General features: G+C 62.7%; 1 protein-coding gene across 1 annotated transcript in view; it reads right to left on the minus strand.

The window, feature by feature from the left end:
• Positions 1 to 20,066, minus strand: part of LOC117641237 (calcium/calmodulin-dependent 3',5'-cyclic nucleotide phosphodiesterase 1-like) — a 52,796-nt gene extending 32,730 nt beyond the window's left edge. Inside the window, exon 1 of the mRNA XM_034378392.1 lies at positions 19,888 to 20,066. Within this exon, the coding sequence (XP_034234283.1) occupies positions 19,888 to 20,014 (127 nt within the window). The 5' untranslated portion in view covers positions 20,015 to 20,066. The remainder of the gene's footprint in view (positions 1 to 19,887) is intronic.
• Between the last annotated feature and the right edge of the window lie 1,967 nt (positions 20,067 to 22,033).

Raw genomic sequence — 22,033 nt, forward strand, 5'->3', positions numbered from 1 at the left:
TCGCACTCACGGGGAGTCCCGGACGGTCCCGGATGGGTGCGAGAGAGACGCGCTGCGACACTGTCTCCGGCACTTGCCGCGCGCCACGCCCACGCTGGCAGGCGACCGCCGCACAGTGGGCCAGCAGACCGGCGCAGGCGGCCAAAGCTCTATAGACGCGTTTCGAGCTCCAGAGTCGCTAAATGCGGCTCGGACCGAACGTGTGGCCCCACCAATGGTTGGCGCGTTCGGAGAGCAACACATCAGTAGGGTCGCACGTTCGGTTCGAATCTCGTTTATCGACTCTGAAGCCCAAAACGCGTCTAAAATTGTATCCGCCTCCACCGGTCTTCTCGCCCACTGTGCGCCACGCGCGGCACACGGCACACAAAAAGCTTACCAGACGCCATAACGATGGACTGGAAAGCCTCCTCCTCCACCTCTGCAGACGGTGACGACGACGCCCACCCGTCGCCGAACCATCAAAGGCGCCCCGAGAAGGCCCTGGAGGCCCTGGGGGCTCCGGAGGGCCTGGGGGGCGTCGCAGCCATTGGCGGCAGTAATTTACGCGATGAAATCCAGCGTCGCACGCACACACTCACACCGGACGCACACGCACGCACACGCACGCACACACACGCGCACACAGACAAGGCGCGGCGAAGGCTGCAGGCGCAGAGAGGCGCGAAGGTGCCGCGCAGCGCCTCGCGACACACTGCAGTCGGCGCGCTCTGAATTTTAAAACGAGAGGTGTGGCGGCGGGCCCGACGTGGGGCCGGTGCAGGCTTCTCTCTCGCCCCAATGAGGACGGTGTGGTCCAGCGAGTTGGCGGAGGAGGGAGGGGGGAGCGACCGGGACCGAGCCAGCGAGGGGGGCCGCCGCCGCCACCGCCGACCATGCAACTGTGCAGTGGCGTGGCGGGCCGAACGCGCACACACAGCCACACGCACACACACGCACACACACGCACAAGAGAGGGGAAATTAGACTCCAGCGTTTTCCGAGGAAGCAGCGGCGCGGCGTTGTGTTGTGCGAGGCCGAGCAGCTGGAGAAAATTATTATGAACCGATAACGGCTGTGCGGTGACGGGGAGGGAGCGGGAGCCGTGTGGCGGCAGCGGCGACAAACTTTCTGTCCCGACCAACACCGACGCGTCGACCAGTCACCAACTATGGAGGCGCGGCGACGTTCGCCACCGCCATACCCCGCTCGGCCCTGCTAGGTCCTACTTTTCAATTTCAATCCACACGCTGCTTACAGACTGCCTGCAACCTGCCTTCTTGCAGTACCCGCTGCCGGCCGACTGCCGGCGCTGGCGCGAGGCAGTCGACGTGTTTTTGACTCCAAGTGTCCTCCAGGCTCCAGGCTCCAGGCCACCGCCGACAAGCCTGGGCAGCCGGGTCAGGTCCGACAGGGCGCCTTGAGCGGGGCGGGTACCGGTGTGAGTGTGTGTGTGTGCGTGCGTGCGTGCGCGCGCGCGCGTGTGTGTGTGTGTGTGTGTTTGAGCGCGTGCTTGCGCCAACCAAATAAGAGAAGGAAAGTAATGCGAGAGAGAGTGAGAGTGCGACAAAGGCCGCTGCAATACGGTACCGGTTAAATCGGGCGGCTGCGCGGCCGCCTAGTCCGGCCCATTTGTCAGCCATCTGCGTCTCCAGGTGGGTGGCGCAGTGGAGCCGCAGTGGAGCCGCAGTGCACAGTGCAGGAAGCGGACGATGCGGCAGAACTCGCGAAGATCTCTGAGCGCACTTGTTTGAAAATAATCTTCCGCAATCTTTCAGTAATTTGAGAATCTGCAGAGCCCGTTAAAAACATCTGAAAGCTGAGGAGCTTTGATTGCACTGCCGGCAGCAGCGCCCTGGTCTGTAAACGAGGCGTGTTGTTCCAGCGGTCCGCGGAGGCAACGCGACCGAATTTACATAAGGCCAATCGAAATGCCAATCACAACCGCCGCGATATCTCGAATATATCATCGAGAGCACGGCGAGCTTCAACGCGGCGAGCGTGCGTGCCTTTCAACAACAAGCCCTGAGCCACGGCAGCGTCGCGCCCGGTTATGACTCAAGCCGAAAGGGCCAGCTCCAAGTTTAAACGGAGCCATTTTTTGCGCGTAGCGCAGGCTTAAGAGGCAGCTGTCCGAAGCCCAGTAGCTCTGCCTGCCGCTCTGCCCGGCTCTGCCGCTCCACCGCTAGATGAACGTGGCCGATTAGACAAGCGGGTATTTTTATCTCTTTAATGGCTTCATCGGCCGCGTTGGTTGAGCAACGATATGCATTTCGCTGTGGTCGGTGGTTTGGATTTAGATTAAAACTCGCCAAAAGAAAAACAGAAAGAGGAGGAAAAAGAGAGAGACGAAATCTGAAGAAGTCTCGTCTTTAATTAGGGCGCTTCCCCTTGTAAGCCGCGAGCGCGCGGGCCAGCACTGCCAGCTGGCCGATTCCGAGAGCCGTTTTCGTCGCTCCGTCTCTCTCGCACTCACGGCGCACGCCGCACAGGTGCGAGAGAGACAGAGCGACTCTCGGAATCCGTCGGCTGCCGAGGCGAGGCGAGGGCCCGGAGGACGAGGCGAAGTGCGGACTTGCTGACTCCGAGCGACAGCGCGCCGCCGCCGCCGCCTCTTTTGACTCTTGCTGTACTTCCAGACGCCGTGATGCCCCGAGGGCGTGGCGGGGCGTGGCGGGGCGCGGTGGGTGGGGTGGGGCGCGCGGCGGGGCGGAGGGACGGGCGCGGGGGCTCGGTCCACCTTGCCCCAGAATTTGGCACGCCGGGCGCCGGGCGGCGCGATCTTGCACGGAGCGGAGGCCGCGCCACTGGCAGCCACTGGCAAACCGGCCAAGGCGCGCATTTCCACGAGTACAGTCCCCGCCAAAACGGACGACAGTGTGGGGGCGGGGTGGCGCGACGCGGGCCGTAGGTCTGCCAGTTACTGCACGGGCAAAACGCGTATTCGCACCGGCCAAACAACAACAACACAGGCAAAAATGGGGGAAAAGAGGTAGGAAAAAAAAATGAACGCGACGCTAATAATAACGGCAAAAAAAGAAGGGAAAGCAGCCGCCGCGCTTAACGGGCGAAATAAACAAAAAGGCCTTTGGGCAATCAAGCCAATTCCCCGGACGAGTTGGGGACGAGAATCAATGGTGCGCGTGATGGGCGGAAGCGGAATGGTTTCGGGCGGCTGGCTGCTCGGTCTGCCCGGCCTGCCCGGCCCCCTTCGGCGCGGCCCTTCGGCCCCTCGGCCACTTGCACACGTTGGCACCGTGGTTAGCCCAGGTTGGCCAGCCTCGGAGCACGGCACACAACAGTGGGCCAGCTAGAAAACCGGTGGAGGAGGTCAAAATTTTAGACGCGTTTTGAGCTCCAGAGTCGCTAAATAGAACTCGAAACGAACGTGTGACCCCATCAATGGATTCCTCGTTTGGGGTCACACGTTCGTTTCGAGTCCCATTTAGCGGCTCTGGAGCTTAAAAAGCGCCTAGAGTTTTGGCCGCCTCCACCGGTCTTCTGGCCCACTGAGCGGCACGGCAAGAAACAAAATTCCCTTGGTTGTTTTGTTTGTTTTGTTTTTCTGTTTGAACAAAAACAATCGGTTATTCCGTTGCTGTCCCCACCCCATCCTCCCCCACGTTCGAGAGGCACAGCGCGACGCCGGCGAGCAGGCGCCTTAAACACAACACACGCGCACAACAGTCACCTTGGCCCCCGAAAAGTCTCCGCCAAATATCGAATGATTCTATTTGATGTTCGCGGCGAAGGGAGTCTGCCGGAGAAATTGCGTTGACAAAATGACGAAAAGAGGAAGAGAAAAAAAAGAGGAGAGGGAAGGGAAGTGTGAGCATTCGCAGCGAACGAACACACACATCAACCCCCCCCCCCCCCACACACACACACACAGACTCACGGACGCGCGCGCACGAATTCAATACACGGCCTCCGTTCCTTCGGTTCCTTCGCGACCAACCGGAAGACTGTCCGTGGATAAAATGGCGGAGTGGCGCTGGCAAACCCAAATCCAAACTGAATAACACGTCTGTGTGTGCTGCCGTGTGGTCTGTGTGCGTGGGCGCGCGCGCGCGTGTGTGTGTTTGTGTGTGTGCGCGAGGGGAAGAATGAGAGAAAGGCGGTAATGCGATTACCGGTGTGCCGCCCCAATTCGTCCAATTGAACTCTGCATTTCAATTCAACGGAAGGAGCCAAAGCCAACAAAGGAATGGTAATCCCCGGCGCGGCGGCGCGGCGTGGCGAGGTGTCAGCCACGAGGACTAAAACCCTGCCGGCTCTAAACTCGGAGGAAGCACGGCTTTATAAAGAAAAAAGGGGGTAACAATAAAAGGGTGGTAAGGAATTCCACTCCACCACGTCCTCGTCGTCCTCGCCGTCCTCGTCGTCCTCGCCGTCCTCGTCGTCCTCGCCGTCCTCCTCGTCCTCGCCGTCCTCCTCGTCCTCGCCGTCCTCCTCGTCCTCGCCGTCCTCCTCGTCCTCGCCGTCCTCCTCGTCCTCGCCGTCCTCCTCGTCCTCGCCGTCCTCCTCGTCCTCGCCGTCCTCCTCGTCCTCGCCGTCCTCCTCGTCCTCGCCGTCCTCCTCGTCCTCGCCGTCCTCCTCGTCCTCGCCGTCCTCCTCGTCCTCGCCGTCCTCCTCGTCCTCGCCGTCCTCCTCGTCCTCGCCGTCCTCCTCATCCTCGCCGTCCTCGTCCTCACCATTCTCACCGTCCTCGGCGACTGAATCTCGGCCGGCTGTCAGTCTATATCGTCTATCCCAGGGCCCTCGACTCCCGCGATTGTGCGACGCGATTTAGTCGTAACGCGAGACGACACGCCGCAGAGGCCGCGGCCCGGACGGCCCCGCGGTTTGACGGAAGCACAAAAGAGAGAGGGTTGATGATGACGCCGGCGACGTTGGACGCGGCGAGGCGAGGCAGGGCGGGCAGGCGGCGACAGGCGTGATGAAATATTAAAACGACTGCTGGGAATTCGAACGTCGATCTCCCAGTGGAGGGGTCGGGGACACCACCACGGCCCTTCGCCTGTCGACTCCGCCGTGCGGTGGGCTCAGCCGGGCGGCTAGCAGTGTGGCAGGGGGCGAGGGCGACAGGGCAGACCGATAGTGCAAGAGCAAAGAAGGAGAAGACAGGGAGAGGGCGGCTGTGAATATTTAGCGGGCCAGGTGGACCTGCAGCTGCACTGGAGGCGGTATGAAGGTGCAGGGCCCGAAGCCTCGGCGACGAGGGCGAGGGGTAGGCCGCATCAAAATGCAGGGGCAACACGCCGCTATCGCGAGTCCGGGCGGCTCGGTCCACCGCGGGTCGGGGTGCTGCAGGGTGCTTGTCCACGGGCTCGTCGGCCCCGTCGGCCTTGGTGACTGTAGGGAGGGCTGATGAAGACGGAGTGAGACGACCGCGCTCCGCCCGCCCTGCCGGCCCTGCCCGGCCCCGCCGCGGCGTGAGTAAACTTACTTAGAATAAGAAGAAGAATGTCATCGCGCCTGCCCCGCTGCTCCGCTGCTCCGCCCGCCCGAAACTTTGGCTAAAAAGAAGCGCGCCGCTTCTTTCCGAAAGTTGACGCCGCCTAGTTGGCAGCAAGCTGGTGAAACCCTTTCCAGTGTGTCCATGGCTTTTCATCCCGTCTGCCTGTCCGTCCGCTCAGCTCCGCCCGGCTGTCCACGCTTACGTCCGTGCCTCCGGCGCCCTCAAGGCAAAGAAGGCGCGACCTAGCCCAACAGGGCGGGCTTTGCTGACGCCTTTAAAAATTCACCATTCGCAAACAAAATTAGGGCCGGTGAAGGAGGGGGGACAACACCTGCAGAGGCGAGCACGGCCGAGCAGTTTCCTACACTGCCGACAACGAGCGGCTCAGGGCCGCCTGCCGGGTAGGCAACCCAACGCGCGACGCTGCGGGGCGGGCTGGCGGCCAGACGGGAACACGGCGCCGGCCGCTAGCTGTCGGGCGTCGACCACCAAGCCCGCCCCGCCTCAGAGTCCTCCAGTCCCGAGCTCAGCCGTCCGCCACCACTTGATGGCATTACGAGCGGCGATTCTTCCAGATAGGGGTTCCCCCCGGCCAGCGAGCCCCGGCCGCCTCTCGGCCCTGGAGGGAAATTTGATGGACGGCACTGTAGCGGCAACCCTACTAAGACCGACCGCCCGGGGGCTGGACACACACACACACACACACACACACACACACACACAGAGCCTAACAAGCCCGGGCCGTGCCGCAGGGACACTGTCCAGCCCTCCCCGGCCCGGTCTCCTCCGGTCTCCTCACGAGAATCAACAACAGCAACACCCGGTGGGACCCCATATCACTGTGAAGGGTCGGCGGGATCGTTTTTCCTTATTTTTCTATTGGGCCCCCGAGGGCGGCCGAGGGCGGGGGGGGAGGGGGGGGGGCACGTCACGTGGCAGAATGTGCCGCAGAGACACGCGGACGCGCGGAGGAAGCGGTCAAGACGTGGTCCAGACGAGCGCCGAGATAAACGTCCTTCCGGGACAACATTTGGCACTCCACTACGTTGGCGGCGGCCCGGCGGCCGGCCTGGCTAGCCTGGCGGGGCGGCTCGCTGCGGCACGGCGGCGACCTCACAGGGCGCTCCCTCGGCCCTCGGCCTCCGGCTTTGGCACGGAGGCCCGGAGACACAGAAGACGCGGCCGAGTGGTGTCGAGTTGCAAGCCCGGCCGGCGACGCCAGGCGACGCCCAGGGAACGACGCCGGAGCGCCGCCGTCCAGAACAATATTTTCCTCTTCCCCGGTCACGGTGATCCGCGCGGCCGCGTCGGCCTTTTTGGGCGATAAGAGATGAGGAGAAATTCAGCGCGAGTGTCCGCGTCCGAAAATGGAAATGAAGACCACCTCGACGGCCGGCTGGCTGGACCCACCCACCCGTCATTATTAATTCTTATCATTTTTTTCTGCTTTTTTTTTCTTTTAGAATGCTTTCCTCCCCAATTCATTATGACGGATGTGGCTCGGCTCTGTGTAATCACGGGCCATACATCAGCAGGCAAAGCAGGCGGCTCGGCTCGGCCAGCAAGCACGTCCCGCAAGAGTCAGACACTTTGTCCTTTTTCAGCAATCGGCGCGTCTCTCAGAGAGAGAAGGGCGATCACAAACGAAAAACAAGCCGGGCCCGAACGCAATCAGTCGCGCTAAAATCAATGGCCGCAGCGGCGGGCGGCGGCGGGGCGGGAGCGGGGCGCGGCGGGGCTCGGCGCCGACGCGGTGACGCGGGATGCCAAACCGACACAAACGTGTGCCAACGGCCAGCGGGCGCTTTCGTACATTTCATCTGCTTCCGCACTGCGCGGTGGCCGGCAGCCTTGGGCGGGGAGGGCGGGCAGAGCAAGACTCCAGCAGAAGGTGGAGAGCGGGGGACGACGGGGAGACGTCGAGGGCGCGGCGGGGGTGAGGCGAACTTGCGACGAGGACGTAGCAGCGTGTGGTGGCCAGATATCGCACTCCAGCGGCCTCGAGGACCCGGCCGCCGCATTGCGGCTGCATCGCGGCACTGCATCGCGGCACTGCATCGCGGCACTGCATCGCGGCACTGCATCGATTGCACTAAATTACAGTGTCGGTGCGAGGTGCAGCGGCGGCGGTGTCGACCCGGCCGCCGCCGTCGCCCTGCAGCCCCGCGCTCCCCTACAGACGGCTAATTTCAAAACAATCAGCACCACCCTGGCGATTTGACACTCTGCAAAAAAAAGAAGTTAATATGGTTGCCCCCAGCCCCAACGAGCGTCATATTGCAGGATAATTATATCCGCGCGTGTTCGGAGAATATCATGAGTCAATACCCCGTAGGCAAGACCTTTGGCGTCGGGCGTGGAGCTCCGCGGGTGGAGGCCCCGGCGGGGATCGAACCGGGAGCGGGGACGCAGCGAGGCGTGAAATCGGTCTGTGTCGCGATGCGCGCCCCTCAGCCCGGGCTAAGTCCGGCTGACTGTTTGAGCGGTGCCGCCCTAACTAGCCCCGCGCAAAGAGCTTTATAACGAGGGCCGTGCCGTGCCGCGCCGTGCCACGCCCCGGCCCGCCTTTGCCTCACACAGAATTACTCATTTCCCCAGCGCTGCTCGCTGTGCGGATCGTGGAACACGTTTCAGCGGGCCAAGTCGCCCCTTCCCGTCCCTCCCATGCACGCTCCATTCCCTTCAAATTGCCGCGCCCTACCTAACCGACGCGGGGACATCGGCCGACTTTTCGACATGTGGCCGCCGCGGGCAGGAGCCTTTTGTATCCGTGGCGATCTGCGGTCCTTCGGTACCTTCGCACCTCCCGCCCTTTGGTGCCCCCTTTGTCCTTTGACCCCTTCGGCGCCATCTGGCCGTGTCGCACGGACGCAGCCGCCGGCACTGCCCTGCACTGCCCGCACACCTGCGTGTGAAGGACCAGCCCATTGTTGCGAAACGAGAATTTATGGAGCTCCTGGCAGCGGCCGGCCCATGCATCACTGTCCGACAGTCAATCACCCAGCCATTAGCTTCGGGAAATGAACGAAATTTCAATCTGAAAAGCTTCCTCAACCAAAAGGAAAGGGCGTTTCTTTCCTGTTTCGTCCTGTTTCACCTTCCTGCGGGAGGTGCAACTTTGTTTAGTGGCACGGGCTGTGTTCATCAGAGGCTCTGCGTCTCTCTTTCATTCGACTTTGAACAATCGATCAGCTAAACGTACCGCAAAAAAAAAAAAAAAGACGAGTGAACAACAATCCTCATCTGGCTTCCGCTCATTTTATTTTTATTTTTGTTTTCACATGACCGCGGGTGGTTGTTGTTGCTGCTGCATGTTGTTGTTGAGACCCATTACCCCTGCCCGCTTTGACACGCCGCTTGCATCCCCTTGATGCATCGCCTCCCAGCAGCAGCCCTGACAGCGTGGCAGGTGCAGCACGGCGAGCATGGCGGCGGCCGGGCCCCACCAGCCACAAGCCACACGCCATTATATTTAATTTTATAAACATTCTTCAAGCGCCACCGTCATGTCATCTTTCTCTTTTTCTTTCTCTATCTGCGAGCCTGAAGCAGGGCCAAATAAATGTGGAAGTTTCTCTCGTGTGCGCGGTAAATTTGATTCATTTTTGTGTTTTGAATTTTGACAACGGTTGGTTGATGAGATTCTTGACGGGCACTCTCGCATCACGCGTGCTCAACATGGCAACAAAAACATTCGTAAGTGTCTTTGAAATGGGGCTCTCTGCTAAAAGTAAGGATGCACCATTGAAACGGACCGCAATGTTGAAGGACTATGCTTTCTGCTCACGACAGTAGTAAGAACGGTACATTGTAACTGGCCGCCATCTTGATAAGGGCTATGGTTTCCGCCAACGGCATATTTCCTGGGCAACGGGTGTGAAGGGGCTGCGCCCGGCTGTGCCGGTGTGTGCAAGGCAGGTAGGCAACCCGCAGGCCGCGATGCTAGCGCGATGCAGTGAGTTGCTGCTCCCGTTCAGCCCAGGCCCGGCCCCGCCTCGCCGCCCCGAGCGCACCTTCCCGGCACCCGCATGCTTCCCACGTTTCCGCCCTCGCTGTGTATGAGAAGCTGTAAACTTCGTTAATTAAATGTTCAAGCGAATAGAGGAGGTGGCGAGGGCCGGAGGGGGCGGTGTTTGCGCGTCGGATGGACTGGAGGTGAACGGAGAGCGACGCAGAGGTTGAAAGCGGAAGAGGACCGAAAAACAGAATACCGGCACGGCATGTTTGTAGTGCTTGGGGAGGGTCAGGGTGGAGGAGGCGCGGGCGGCGAGGGGATTTTTATGCCCTCGTAACAATGGGCCGCGGGCCGCGAGCCGCGCCGGCAGGGCGTGCCGGTCAGGTATACGACGGCGGGCTGGGCGCGGCTGGGCCGAGGGGCCTAGAGGGAGGCGGTTCCGCTCATCGCAGGCCTTCCGTTCAGCCTCACGGCCTCGTTTATTGCTTCATCCCGGCGGGCCGAGCCTCGGCGGCCGAGGCCAGCAGCACCGACCGTTTTACGCCGCCGGCCGCGTCGTCACCTTTCGGTCCCGAAGTGCAGCGACGGCATCCGCACGGCCTCGGCGGCCTCGGCAACAACAAGCAGAGCGAGTTCTAGTTGTGTTTCGCGTTTGCCGGCATCAAAGGCGGGGCGGCGGCCCGGCCTCACAACACAAACAGCCCGCGAGAAAGCTAGGAATAATTTCGGCAGTAAGTCAAGTAAAGTACAATTCAAACTTACGGCTGAGCGGCCAAACAACCCTGCCAGTGCACCCCACGCTAGCCCCCTACCCCCCTCCCCTTCCCCTCCCCTCCGGACAGCGAACCGTGACGCTGAGATCAAAGTGTGGGCTGCCACGCACATAACTTGCCGAAAATGAGTTTGGCAGGCGGGTAGCGCCACGCAGACCCCGCTCGCGGTGGAGTGGTAACTGCCGAGTACACAACAACCTTCATAAAGCACTTTGAAGACTTGAGCGCCGTGATTTGATTGGCTCTGGAGCGCGCCGCCCCGCCACCGCGCCGCCACCACCGGGCAGGGTAAACGATGCCGTCAATTATCAAGTTCGAAGAGTCTAAAAGAGGCCCGAGCTCGACGCGCATCAATAGATCACCTTGGGGAGGACGACTCTGGCCGGGGCGACGACGCGGCGCCGCGACGACCGCGGATTGAGTCTCGGCTTTTCCAGGACCAGGCCCGGACTGGCCCGGGCCGCGGGGGCGCGATCGCGCCCGGGGCCTCGCGCGAAGCGCGGGGCCTTTCGGCCGCGGGCCACGGGGCCTTTCCACCGCGGGGCCTTCTTGGCCGCGGCAAAGTCGCGGTCTTTAACTATTTACGTACTTAAATCAAAGGGGTACCCATTTGAAAATTTCTCAAGATTTCGCAGAATTTTGCGTCAAAATTATGCCGGATTCCGCGAGATTTTGTTGGTATTCCACGAAATTTCTGCCGATTTTACGCATGATTTCGGCAAATCAAGCGCATTTTTTGGCCAACTTTGGTCCCAAAATCGTTGCGGTCAAAGGCAAAATCGTTGTGGTCAACGTCTTCCCGAGACAGGGCATGAAAGAGTGGGGTCTTAAGAATACTAGAACGTCGAGGGAGGCCTTTTACGTCAACTAGATTGGACACATTGGCCGCCCAAAGTCAGCAAAATCAGCAAATTTCCGAGACTCGACCACTTTTTGACCAACTTTGGTCCCAAAATCGTTGCGGTCAAAGGCAAAATCGTTGTGGTCAACGTCTTCCCGATACAGGGCATGAAAGAGTGGGGTCTTAAGAATACTAGAACGTCAAGGGAAGCCTTTTGCGGCAACTAGATTGGACACAGTGGCCGCCCAAAGTCAGCAAATCAGGAAATTTCCGAGACTCGACCACTTTTTGACCAACTTTGGTCCCAAAATCGTTGCGGTCAAAGGCAAAATCGTTGTGGTCAACGTCTTCCCGATACAGGGCATGAAAGAGTAGGGTCATAAGAATACTAGGGCGTCGAGGGAGGCCTTTTACGTCAACTAGATTGGACACAGTGGCCGCCCAAAGTCACCAAACACGGCTTACCCTCCCCTGGCTAGTAAATGTAAAACAATGGACGCATATCGGAAAAGGGGGCCCTTGACGTCACACTGCGACCGGGGCCCTGACTTAGCCAGTCCGGCCCTGTCCAGGACCGCGGCGCGGCTCGCCACGTCACGGTCGTGCTGGGCATCGCGATGATCCCCGTGGCCGCGGCGCCGCGGCCAGCACCTGCCGTTATCATCCCCTTTATCTGGTGCACTGGCAGGCAGGCGGGGCGCAGCGGGGCGCACCAGCCGGACCCTCACCGCCCCCGGCGCCCCTCGGCGTGCCAGGGCCGCGTCAGGCCTGGGGCTGAATCAAAGATGGGCCGCCAGCCCCGTCGGCCCCGCCTGCCTGCCAGCCCCGTCTGCCCGGCACGCCCGCCGGTGAGGGCGGACCGCAAACGGCGCGAATCCCGCCCCGTTTTTATTCGGCCGGCTCATTTTGTCAGCGCGTTTTAGGGCCTCGCGGTCGCGGCCCGGCCGGGGCGGGGCGGCCCTTCTGGAGCGAATAAAAAGATATCGGGCTCGACGGATGCCCGACGTGCGCCGAGGCGACGGACACTCGTGGAGGGAAGGGGGAGGGGCACGCCCCGCACGCCCCCTGGGCATGGCAGCTAGGCGATATAGGGGTCGCCACCATGATAGTGCGATGCGTTCTGATAAAACGTCTCGGAGAAACCCGCCAAAAGTACTTCTACAACAACAACTTGAAAGCGATTCGCTCGAAAACTATGGCGGGTGCCCCGTGCTTCCAGGGAGCGGCGTGCCTCACGCGCCGCATCACGCCACGCCACCCAGCAGCCTCGCACGACATCATCATCCACTTACGCTTTGTACTTGAAAAGTTGCTTCTCGTTCATTATCATTGGCCCTTTCCAGCCCCCCAAACGAAGCAATCATAATCCGACTTCATTAACCAAACTTCTGCATCGAACGCCCTCTTCTTGCCAAGTCTCGCGCGCGCGTGTGTGTGTGTGTGTGTGTGTATGTGTGTGTGTGTGTGCGTGTGTGTGTGTGTGTGTGTGTGTGTGAGCGCGCGCCTCGTTTTGCAAATTATTTTGCCAAAGGGGAAACTTTCCGGTGATCTTGAGAGTGCCCCTCCGAGTGACGGCGGCAGGCAGGCAGGCAGGCAGACAGGCAGCCCTGGCAGGCAGCAGTGTCCGCCATCGCTGTGCCTGCCAGCATGGAGCTGCCAGTGCCCGGCTGGTATTCGCGAATACGCGGCGTCACGCGTGACGGGCCGCTGGGTGGACACGAGCACAATTTGGAAATAGTTGAGCACGGGTCGGTGAATTCCAGCCTGGCCGCGTCGTCGGCCGCGTCCCGTATCTGCGGCCCGCACCACGGAGGGTCCTTTCTTTTCTGCGGCTTGCGGCTTGGGCTTGGCCGTGGCTTGGCTTGGGGCCCACCCCCGGCCGTCCCCACGCCGGCCCCACGCCTCCACGCCCCGCCGGCCACGGCCTGCCCGCTGCCCACTGCCCCCGCCCGAACCGATCCATAACACTTTTTGCCAACGCTTCCCATTTTTTTTTTCGCCATCTTGTTCAACGGTTGACTGAGAAAGAGACGCGCGCGGACGATAACGTGTGAGAAACACACAACGAGTGAAAACGACGACGACACCGGGATGGGAGGAGGAGGTGGAGGAAAAGAAAAGGAGGGGGGAAACTGTCCCCCGGAGACCTGTTTTCCGAACGATCCTCTGGAAGTGAGGACAGGGGGGCGAAAGGGAGACGAAGGACAGGCGAGGAGGGGGGGGGAGAGGATTTGAGGATTAGTGTTGGTGGTCGCCGGCCGGGTGATCCATTGGCCGGGTCCTCATTGGTCTCCAGGACTCGGGTGGGCCGCTCCCCTGTAGGCCGCTACACGCCGCGCGAGCACGACGAAACAGGAGAACCGCACCGCACTTCATCACGAGCGGACCGACGAGCCACAGCGCCACAGCATGGCATGGCCCGGCATGGCCACAGCGCCGCGAGGCGACCGGGCCTTTGGCGGCCTTTGGCGGCCGACGCACCGCGTTTCCAGTGTACACAGCCCTGGCGCGTATTTTACCCCTGCAGCCCGTGCCCCGCGCCGCCGCACCCTCATCCTGCCCAGTCCGCTCCAGACGCCCTGGAACGCGGCTGGAACGCCTCCAGGCTCCCTGCTCGGCACGCCACGCCGCGCCACGCCGCGCCACGCCACACATCGCGCAGAAGCCCTGTAACGAGCGCGCCCTCTGGCGGCAGATACGACGTCACCACGACCTTGTCCCCGCCCCGCCCCGCCCCGCCCCGCCCTGTCCCACCCCGCCCCGCCCCACCCCGCCTCCGCGAGCTCCGAGGAACGTGTTCAAATTCAGGGCGAGCGCGTGAGTCGCGCACCCCGTCCAGCGGTGCGGTGCGGTGCGGTGCGACCCCAACAACGGGAGCGCCCACCGAGTCGAGCGTAGCCCGCCCCGCACGGCGCGCGCGTGTGGCGGGACCTTGCTGGCCTGCCCGGCAGGCGGCATAGCGAGCTGATTCCGTGCGACTCCTCGTCGCCCTGTCCCTCCCTCGCCCGCGCGGGACGCCCCGTGGGTGCGAGAGAGAGGCCGCCCGCTGGCGGGGAAGCTCCCCGCATTACGCGCGTGGAGCAACACGAGCAACGCGGAGGAGCCGAGCCGAGCCGCCATGCCGCCCCCCTCCGCCGCTCCGCCGCCGGCCCGGCAATGTACACAGGGAATATTTTGGGAGGGCTGAGAGTGGAAGATTGGTACAAGCGGCTTCTTTCGCGGCGCAGCGCCGGCTCTGCGCCGAGGCAGCCCGTTCCAGCTTCCAGCAGCACGCCCCAGCTGGGGCTCTCCAGATTCGGCGAGGAGCTGCGGGGGCCTCGGGGACGACAAGCAGCGCAGCAGTGCGATTACACTGCCACGGCGGTGCGTGGGTGTGGGTGAGGCCGCCCGGAGGAGCCGTTGCATTATTTGTGGTGTCGACTATTTTTGAGAGTCCCGGCGACGGCCGGTATCGATTCGATTCACCGCGATAAACTCAACGCCGCCGCCACACTGCCTGGGCGTGCCCGGCGTGCCGAGCTCGGCCCCTCGCACTCAAGGCTGCCACGCACTGTCTCAGGTTCGCCGGGGAGGTCGCGGCGCCGCGTGTGTGGCTAACGCGGCAGCGCCAACGCCACGCTCACGCCAAATTGCTAGTGGCTGCGGCGCCGCGGCGTCAAGGGAGAGGAGCGGCGGCCGCGCGGGACGGCAACCTGTTGCACACAAATCCGCTTAAAGCGAAAGTGCGAGGCTGCGAGGCCAAACGGACAAACGTCACAAAGAGTGGCGTGGGCGGCAGCACTCGGCTCTCCCGACGCGACACTCTGAATAACACGAATCATTCGCCCGGCCTCGCTACGGTCCCTTGTGAGACACACACACACACACACACACACACACACACACACACACACACACACATCGCACGCACACACACACACGCACTCACACATTCGTAAAAGGCATCGCCGGCCCCGATGAGCTTCCTATGTAATGGCATGGTCAACAAACTGGCGGACTGCCCTAGCGCCCCGTCTTGCCCTATGGACACTGTGGGGGGAGGGGAGGGGGAGGGGGTTGATGTCCTCTCTGATCGATACCTCTAGTCTCTCTAGAGAATACATTATTGCTGACACCACGACCGCTGATCGATGCTGCAAGACAGACAGACAAACAGACCGGAGGGGAAGAGGGAGGGGGGAGGGAGTTTACAATCCCACCGCAAGGCAACGACGCAACATGGCCGGGGGCGATAGGGGGTTGATGGAGGGGTGGGGGCGCGTTCTTTCTTGGCCCCGGGTGGCCCGGCCCGCCCTGCCGGCCCCGGCGTTGGCCCAGTCATAGAGTCCACAAGGCCACAACGCCAGTCGGCAGTTCCCACGCAATGAGAGCACCAAACTTTGCAGGTTAATTGTCAAGCGCGGAAAAACAAAAACAGAATCGAACTGCGCGGCACGGCGGCACGGCGGCGAGCCCTCTACGCCACGCCGCGACGCTATCAGAGGTCGTTCTCAATCAGCCGCGCCTTCTTGAGGGTCCTCCTTCTTTTTATCGGAGTGGGTTTCCGTGCTGAGCAAAATCGGAACCGCCCGCAGAGCCGCAGAGAAAGGCTTTCCGACGGCGTGTCGAGTGGCTCTCGGCTTTCGGCCGCTTTCGGCGACGACACCGCGACAATGCCGCGACAACGCCGCCCATCGAACTGTTGAGTAATGACCCAGCCGTCGACGCCCCGCCCCGCTCGGCCCGCCCCGTGGTCCCATGGCAGCGGTCCGGCTGGGCGCGCCGCACGCGGCCACACGCCAACGCTCCATTCGTCCAAATAATTAGGCGCGAAAAAAGAAACAAAAGAATGAAGAAAAAGTGGCGCCGGAGATTTATGAGGCGTGCGGTGCAATCGAACGGCCAAAGCCGAGGGGCGGGCCGGAGGACGGGCCGGAGGACGGGTCGGAGGACGGGCCGGAGGACGGGTCGGAGGACGGGCCGGAGGACGGGTCGGAGGACGGGCCGGAGGACGGGTCGGAGGACGGGTCGGAGGACGGGCCGGAGGACGGGCCGGAGGACGGGTCGGAGGACGGGCCGGAGGACGGGTCGGAGGACGGGCCGGAGGACGGGTCGGAGGACGGGCCGGAGGACGGGTCGGAGGACGGGCCGGATGACGGGCCGGAAGGACAAATTTCGAAATCGGTATCGGACCGGATAAGGGTAAAGTGGGTAATGATTCTTCTGATCATACCTTGGTTCTCTGATGAAAATTATTGGGAGTTTTCTGATCATGGCTGCAACTAACAGAAAACATTGACCGGGGAAGACAAGAGGGATTTACAATAGAACAACGACGAAATGACCGGGGCGAAGGGTTATGATCGCTATTTCTTGCCCTGGGCCCCTCGGCCGAATTGGATCTGATCCACAAGGACAACGCAGTGGATTCCAGAATGAGAGTTCATTTGCAAGAAAAACAAAAACAGAATCTGAACCACGGGCGACCCTCTCGCCACGAGCTATCAGAAAAGCCTTCTTGAGGGTGAGTGTCTCAAAAATCAGAAGCCTGAGACCAGCAGAGAAAGGTTTCCGAGGTTTGCCTCGGTTTCACTTTGGTGAGAACGGAAATGCCGCGACAACGACAACTTTGAGCTAATGCCGGCGATTTGGTCAAGGTCCTGAGGAAATTTGTCCATAATTTCTGAAAAAGAAACATATAATGAGAAAAAGTGGGCGAGATTTAGACGTAACAACGGCAAGCCGAGGGGCGACCGGAACTCGGAGTTTGGACCGAACAGAGCGGTTGCCGAGGCGCCGTACGTGTCGGTCGTGAGGACAGGCCGGAGTCACGAGATCGTCCGATTCGATAATGACGAATTCGGAGGTACTGCCGGAGGAGGGTCGGAGGACCCGGAGGGGTCGGAGGACGCTGTCGGAGAACGGGCCGGAGATCGGTACGGAGGACGGGCCGGAGGACGGGTCGGAGGACGGGTCGGAGGACGGGCCGGAGGACGGGTCGGAGGACGGGTCGGAGGACGGGTCGGAGGACGGGCCGGAGGACGGGTCGGAGGACGGGCATGGCGACAAGGAGGAGGGCGTGCAGGTGGAGGCGGCTGGGATGGCGACGGCCGGAGACGGAAATGTGTGCCGACCGCCCCGCCCCCCCCTCCGGCGCAGCATATTTTAGGTGTTTAGGTGTGAATTTGTTTGCTCAGCCCCACAGCCCAAGGCCCTCCCAGTGCCCTTGCACGGCCGAGGACCGCCACCGCCACCAGGCCCTCTCACGCCGTGGACGCTGCCGCGTCGAAGGGCAGCAGGGCAGGCAGGGCTGGGCAGGGCTGGCGCTGGCAACGCTGGCAGGGCCTAAGCCGCAAACATAGCTAATAAAGTTCCATGGAGTGGGGGTGGCCGCGGGTGAGGCAGGTTCGGGCCGGCCACCAGGGCGGGGCGCGGCGGGGCCTTGTTGTTGTGGCTGAGGGTTACGCGCGCCTCACGTAATCCGGCCTCCTTTCCTTTACAACCCGGGCTAGTCGTCATCGGGGTGGTCGGGCCCTGGCCGAACCCGAACCTGTCCGTCGTGATGCGGATGCGCGCCGCAAACTCCCTCCATTTTGCATGACTGCCCCGGCGCCACCGCAGCCAGGTCAGGCGCAGTGAACGCCACTGATAGCCTTAGTCTGGTTGCGAGCAGTGCGCTTCGTCACCGCTCCGCCTCTCTCGCACCCGTACGGAGCGCGCCGTGAGAGCGAGAGAGAAAGCATCCTGCTCCGAATCAGCGGTGCTGGCTGCCCGGCTCGGGAGTCGGGGGTATTGACTTATTGATGGCTCCGCTGCCTCACACTGGCGCGCGCCGAGCGAGCAGAGTGGAGGGAGTGGTACTTCGTACTTGGTACTTCCCGCCTGGGAGTGTTGGCTAATTTACCAGTCCGCAAAGGTCGACGGGCCGGTGCGGTTCCTTCTCGCTAAGGCCGGCCAGAGCTAGCGAGGCTAAAAGTGTCTCGCGGTCGGGTTGTCCGGACAAAACCAGCGGCCTCCGGTCGTGCGCTCCACGGCGTCCTCCACGGCGTCCTCCAGGCTGGCGGTGTAACTCGCCCCCAGTGGAGGGATTTATTAAGATTAGCGAGCGAAATAGCGGCGGTATTTAATCCGCGTGGACGTGCCGTTTGTTTTCCCAGAGTGTGCTAATTTGAGCGAGCCCCGCGAATCGATTATGATTCCGTGAAAAGAGGCGACTGCAATCAGCGCGACCGAACTCGCTGCTGCTGGTGACGTTGTTGAGATTGTTGTTGTTTGTGCTGTTGGTGCTGTTGCACCATGCGGCCAAATTGGCATCGGCTGCTAGTGCAAACTATGCACTTGGTGCATTGGTGCGCTTGTTGTCTAGTTTCCATTCGCTGAACGAACTCGGCGTCGCTGAGAGACTCGGCGCGGCATTCCGCGCGTTCCCCGGGGCAGACCAGGCCGGCCAGGCGCGCCACATCAAAAGGAAAGAATGGCGATTATTTTGCGGTTCCGGCCGTCTTATTACAAGATGAAAGCACTGCGCTCTCCGGCCGGCCCGGCCAGACCGCCCCGCCAGAGTCTTTCGAGTCTCTTCCACCCCCAGGGCGCCCAGGGCCTCGGCACGGCAAACATTCCTACGTTCGGAAACCGGAAGTGCCGACACATCGAGCCTCGGGTTCAAAAGCGACATTTCCGTACATTTCGCCCCGCCTCTTTTGTTTGCCTAAAAGCGAGGCCGGGTTTCACCCAGTTTCACCTCTAAACGGAGGCGCGGTCCGCATCGGCGGCCTGGTGGCGGCGGCGCGGGGGCGGCGCGGCGTGGCGGCAAAAAAGGGCGTCCAATCTGCTAATTCGGATTCGATCCGCCGTAATGAAACCCGACTAATTAGATGACGCGGGCCAGCTCCGCAGCAGCGCAGCGCGGCAGCGGCGCGGCGACAGAGGAGCAAAGTTCGTCATCACCGTGTTTGTCAGCCGGTCAGCCGGTCAGCCCGTCAGGGCGTCGGCGGAGCGAGCATTGTCAACTCAGTCCGACCCAGTCCGCCAGCCAATGCCGCTAAAAGGGCGCGCGGCGTCCACAATACACAATCCGCACCCGAAAAAAGGACACACACACGCGCACAAACTCACACACTCACTCTCGCACCCTCGGCGACGTACCGTCGTCGCCGCGCTCCATTGCAGGCCGTGCGGTCCCACGCGGCTCCCCAGACGACGTCGCACTGCAGGGCCGCTCTCTTTCGCCCTATCGCGCGACCAATCTTATCGAGGAAACCGCCTGGACACTACACTGGATGGACGACTACCGCCATCCGCCAATCTGGCGCGCCGATCCGCGGACCAGATAGTGGGAATCTTTGGACGGGCGTCACGCGGAAATCCGACGATGATCGGGCTAAGCCGCCGCCGGCAGCCGTCAGGCAGCCGTGGGGCGGTGGATGACGCCTCGCCACGCCAATACCCCGCCCCGCCCCGCCCCGCCCCGCCCCGCCCCGCCACGCCACGCCCCGCCCCGCCACGCCCAGTCACGCCACGCCCCTGGCCGGCGTTCGAATCCCGGCGAGTGATACGGCGCATTAGCTGAGTCAACGCGAGATAAGCATCATTATCAGCGCGACACCTCTGATGTCCTCTGTCTATCCCGGGCGCGTTAAAAAGGGCGCCAAATGAGATGCCATGCAGATTTATGGGCCGCCGGATAAGGGCGGCGTAATCAGATAAGCGGGAGTGCCCTCAGCATTAGTGCTAATCTGGCTCGTACAGTGTACAGTCCGGCCTGCGCCGCGCGTGCGCCGCTTCCAGTGTGCTTCCAGTCTGGCGAAAACTCTCTGCTCGCCACGCGGCGGGAGAAAAGTCACTTGCGAGTCACAAAACGAGCCTGGAATTGTATCTTTTACAGTCATCAGCGCCTCACCTATGACATAGGAGTATCCGTCCAGGGTGAGGACGCACTTCCTGGGCGATGCGGCCGCCAGCGAGCCCCGGGTGGGGTCACTGTTGCACTTGTGGACGGGCGGCTTGGACTGCTGGTTCAAATCCATGGCGTGGACACTGCCCTACGGCCTGGGCCCCGGCCCGGCCCTCCGGCCTCGGCCTGGCCCTACTGCGCGGCCCTACCGCCTTGCTCGCCCCGACGTGGACTCGGCGACGCGTCAACATGGCGGCCCGCGACGACGCCCCGCCATGGACGCCGTGGACGCGCCGGCGACGGCCCGGCGACGCCCAACATCACATCACGGCGCGGCCCGGCACCGCGACATGGCCCCGCCGGCCCCCGCGGAGGACCCGACCAAGGCCCCCGGCGACGACGAGGCCCCCGACGACGACGAGGCCCGCGACGGCGGCGGCCGACCCGCCACAGGTGGTGGGCTCGCGGCGGTGCGAGGCGGCACGGCGCCAACGGACACCGCGGACACGCGAGACACGGGCGGCGCGGGGCGGTACGGCGGCGCGGCACGCGACGGCCACCACGCGACACGCGCACGGCGAGGCACGGCAAGGCACGGCACGGCACGCCACGGCACGGCGGAGGGCGCGCGAAACCGCCGAGGCTGCTTCTCAGAGGAGCGCCACTGCGAGACTGGCTAGTCTAGTCCTCGCCGTGGAACGGCGGAGCGGCGCGGGAGGGGAGGGGGGCGTGCTGCGCGCCCTACGCCCCCATGGGGACCGCGAGGGGAGGGGAGGGGGTCAGCGATCAGCTGTGGCACACCAAGCAGCAGACATGTGCTCTGCAGTGGGAACTGGGCCCGGGCATGGCCTGGGCGAGCCCCGCGAGGGAGCCCCGCTCGCCCTAGGCTCCCCTTGGCTACCCTCCGCTCCCCAGGGCGCCCCGGCCGACCCAGCCCGATGCCCGCCGCCCCAGTGTAGCCGTGTAATGGCGGGAACAGGACAGGCCGGCGAGTGCGAGAGAGACAGCGCACACCGCCAATTAGGCCTGCACAATCTAGCACAATCTAGCGGAGCCGCTAACACAGACAGAGAGAGAGACTACGAAGAAACACGCAGACCTACGCCGCGGCGCTTCTAGTCAGCTTTCTGCGAAAGAGAGAGAGAGAGAAAGCGAGCTGGCTACGAGCAAGAAGAGGACGAGGGGGCGACGAATCAGTGTGGCCAGCGTCGTACCTACGACGTTGTGTACTTCCTGCAGTCCCAGCGCGCTCGCGCTCCCTTTGGGAAACTTGTCGTCTCAGTTTCGGCTCTGTTCACCCCCTCCACTCCCTCAACAACAACGGCGACGACGACGGCGACGTGACGCCGTGGCGCCGAGCCGAGCACAGTGTAGTGCGAGCCGCGGGGGTCAACGGGCCGGGCGGGCCGACCGGGCGGGCTGCTTAGCCCGTGGAGCCCGTGTCGCCTTGTGCCGCCTCATCACGGCATTGTTGTCCCATCAGGCACCGAGAACAATCGAACAATCGAACCGGCCGACGAAGAAAGAGCGACGGGCGGACGGACGGACGGACGCGCGGGCAGAAAGGCGAGTGTGCCTCACGCGTGCAGTATTAATGCCGAGGCACGCGGAACTCGGTGATAGTTGATCATGAGAAATGCAGCGGCGGGGCGGCGAGGCGACAGGGCGCGCCGCGCGGAGGAGGAGGAGGAGGAAGACTGGCAGGAGAGAGGGAAAGGAAAGCGCAGATGGCGGACGAGACGGAAGGGCCTGGGGCGCAGTGCGGCGCAGTGCAGCGCTGCGGCGCACTATTTCGGGCCGGCGAGTTTGGCGGCGTCCCGGTGAGTGTCGCCGCCGTCGAGGGCCCCGCCCGGCCCCGCCCGGCCCCGCCCGGCCCCGGCTGGAGCGCGGCGTTCTCCGCGGCCAGCAGAGCGGCGTCGTTTCTGACAGGGTCATTTCATTTTCGTGGAGCGCCGCCGCGGCTGTCCGCGCATCGTCCCCCCCCCCCCGGGCCGAGACAGTTTAACAACCGCCTTGCCTCGCGGCGACTTGAACTTGGCCGGACGTCGTTCATTAGAGACAGCAATTACCACCTCGTCGGCCTGTGCGTGGAACTAACTCACTACTACTCACAGTTGTTTTCTAACACACATTGGATCGCTAGACGATCGAC

This window comes from Thrips palmi, unplaced genomic scaffold (genome assembly GCF_012932325.1).
Source record: "Thrips palmi isolate BJ-2018 unplaced genomic scaffold, TpBJ-2018v1 HiC_scaffold_15, whole genome shotgun sequence".
In the NCBI taxonomy this organism is placed as follows: Eukaryota; Metazoa; Arthropoda; class Insecta; order Thysanoptera; family Thripidae; genus Thrips; species Thrips palmi.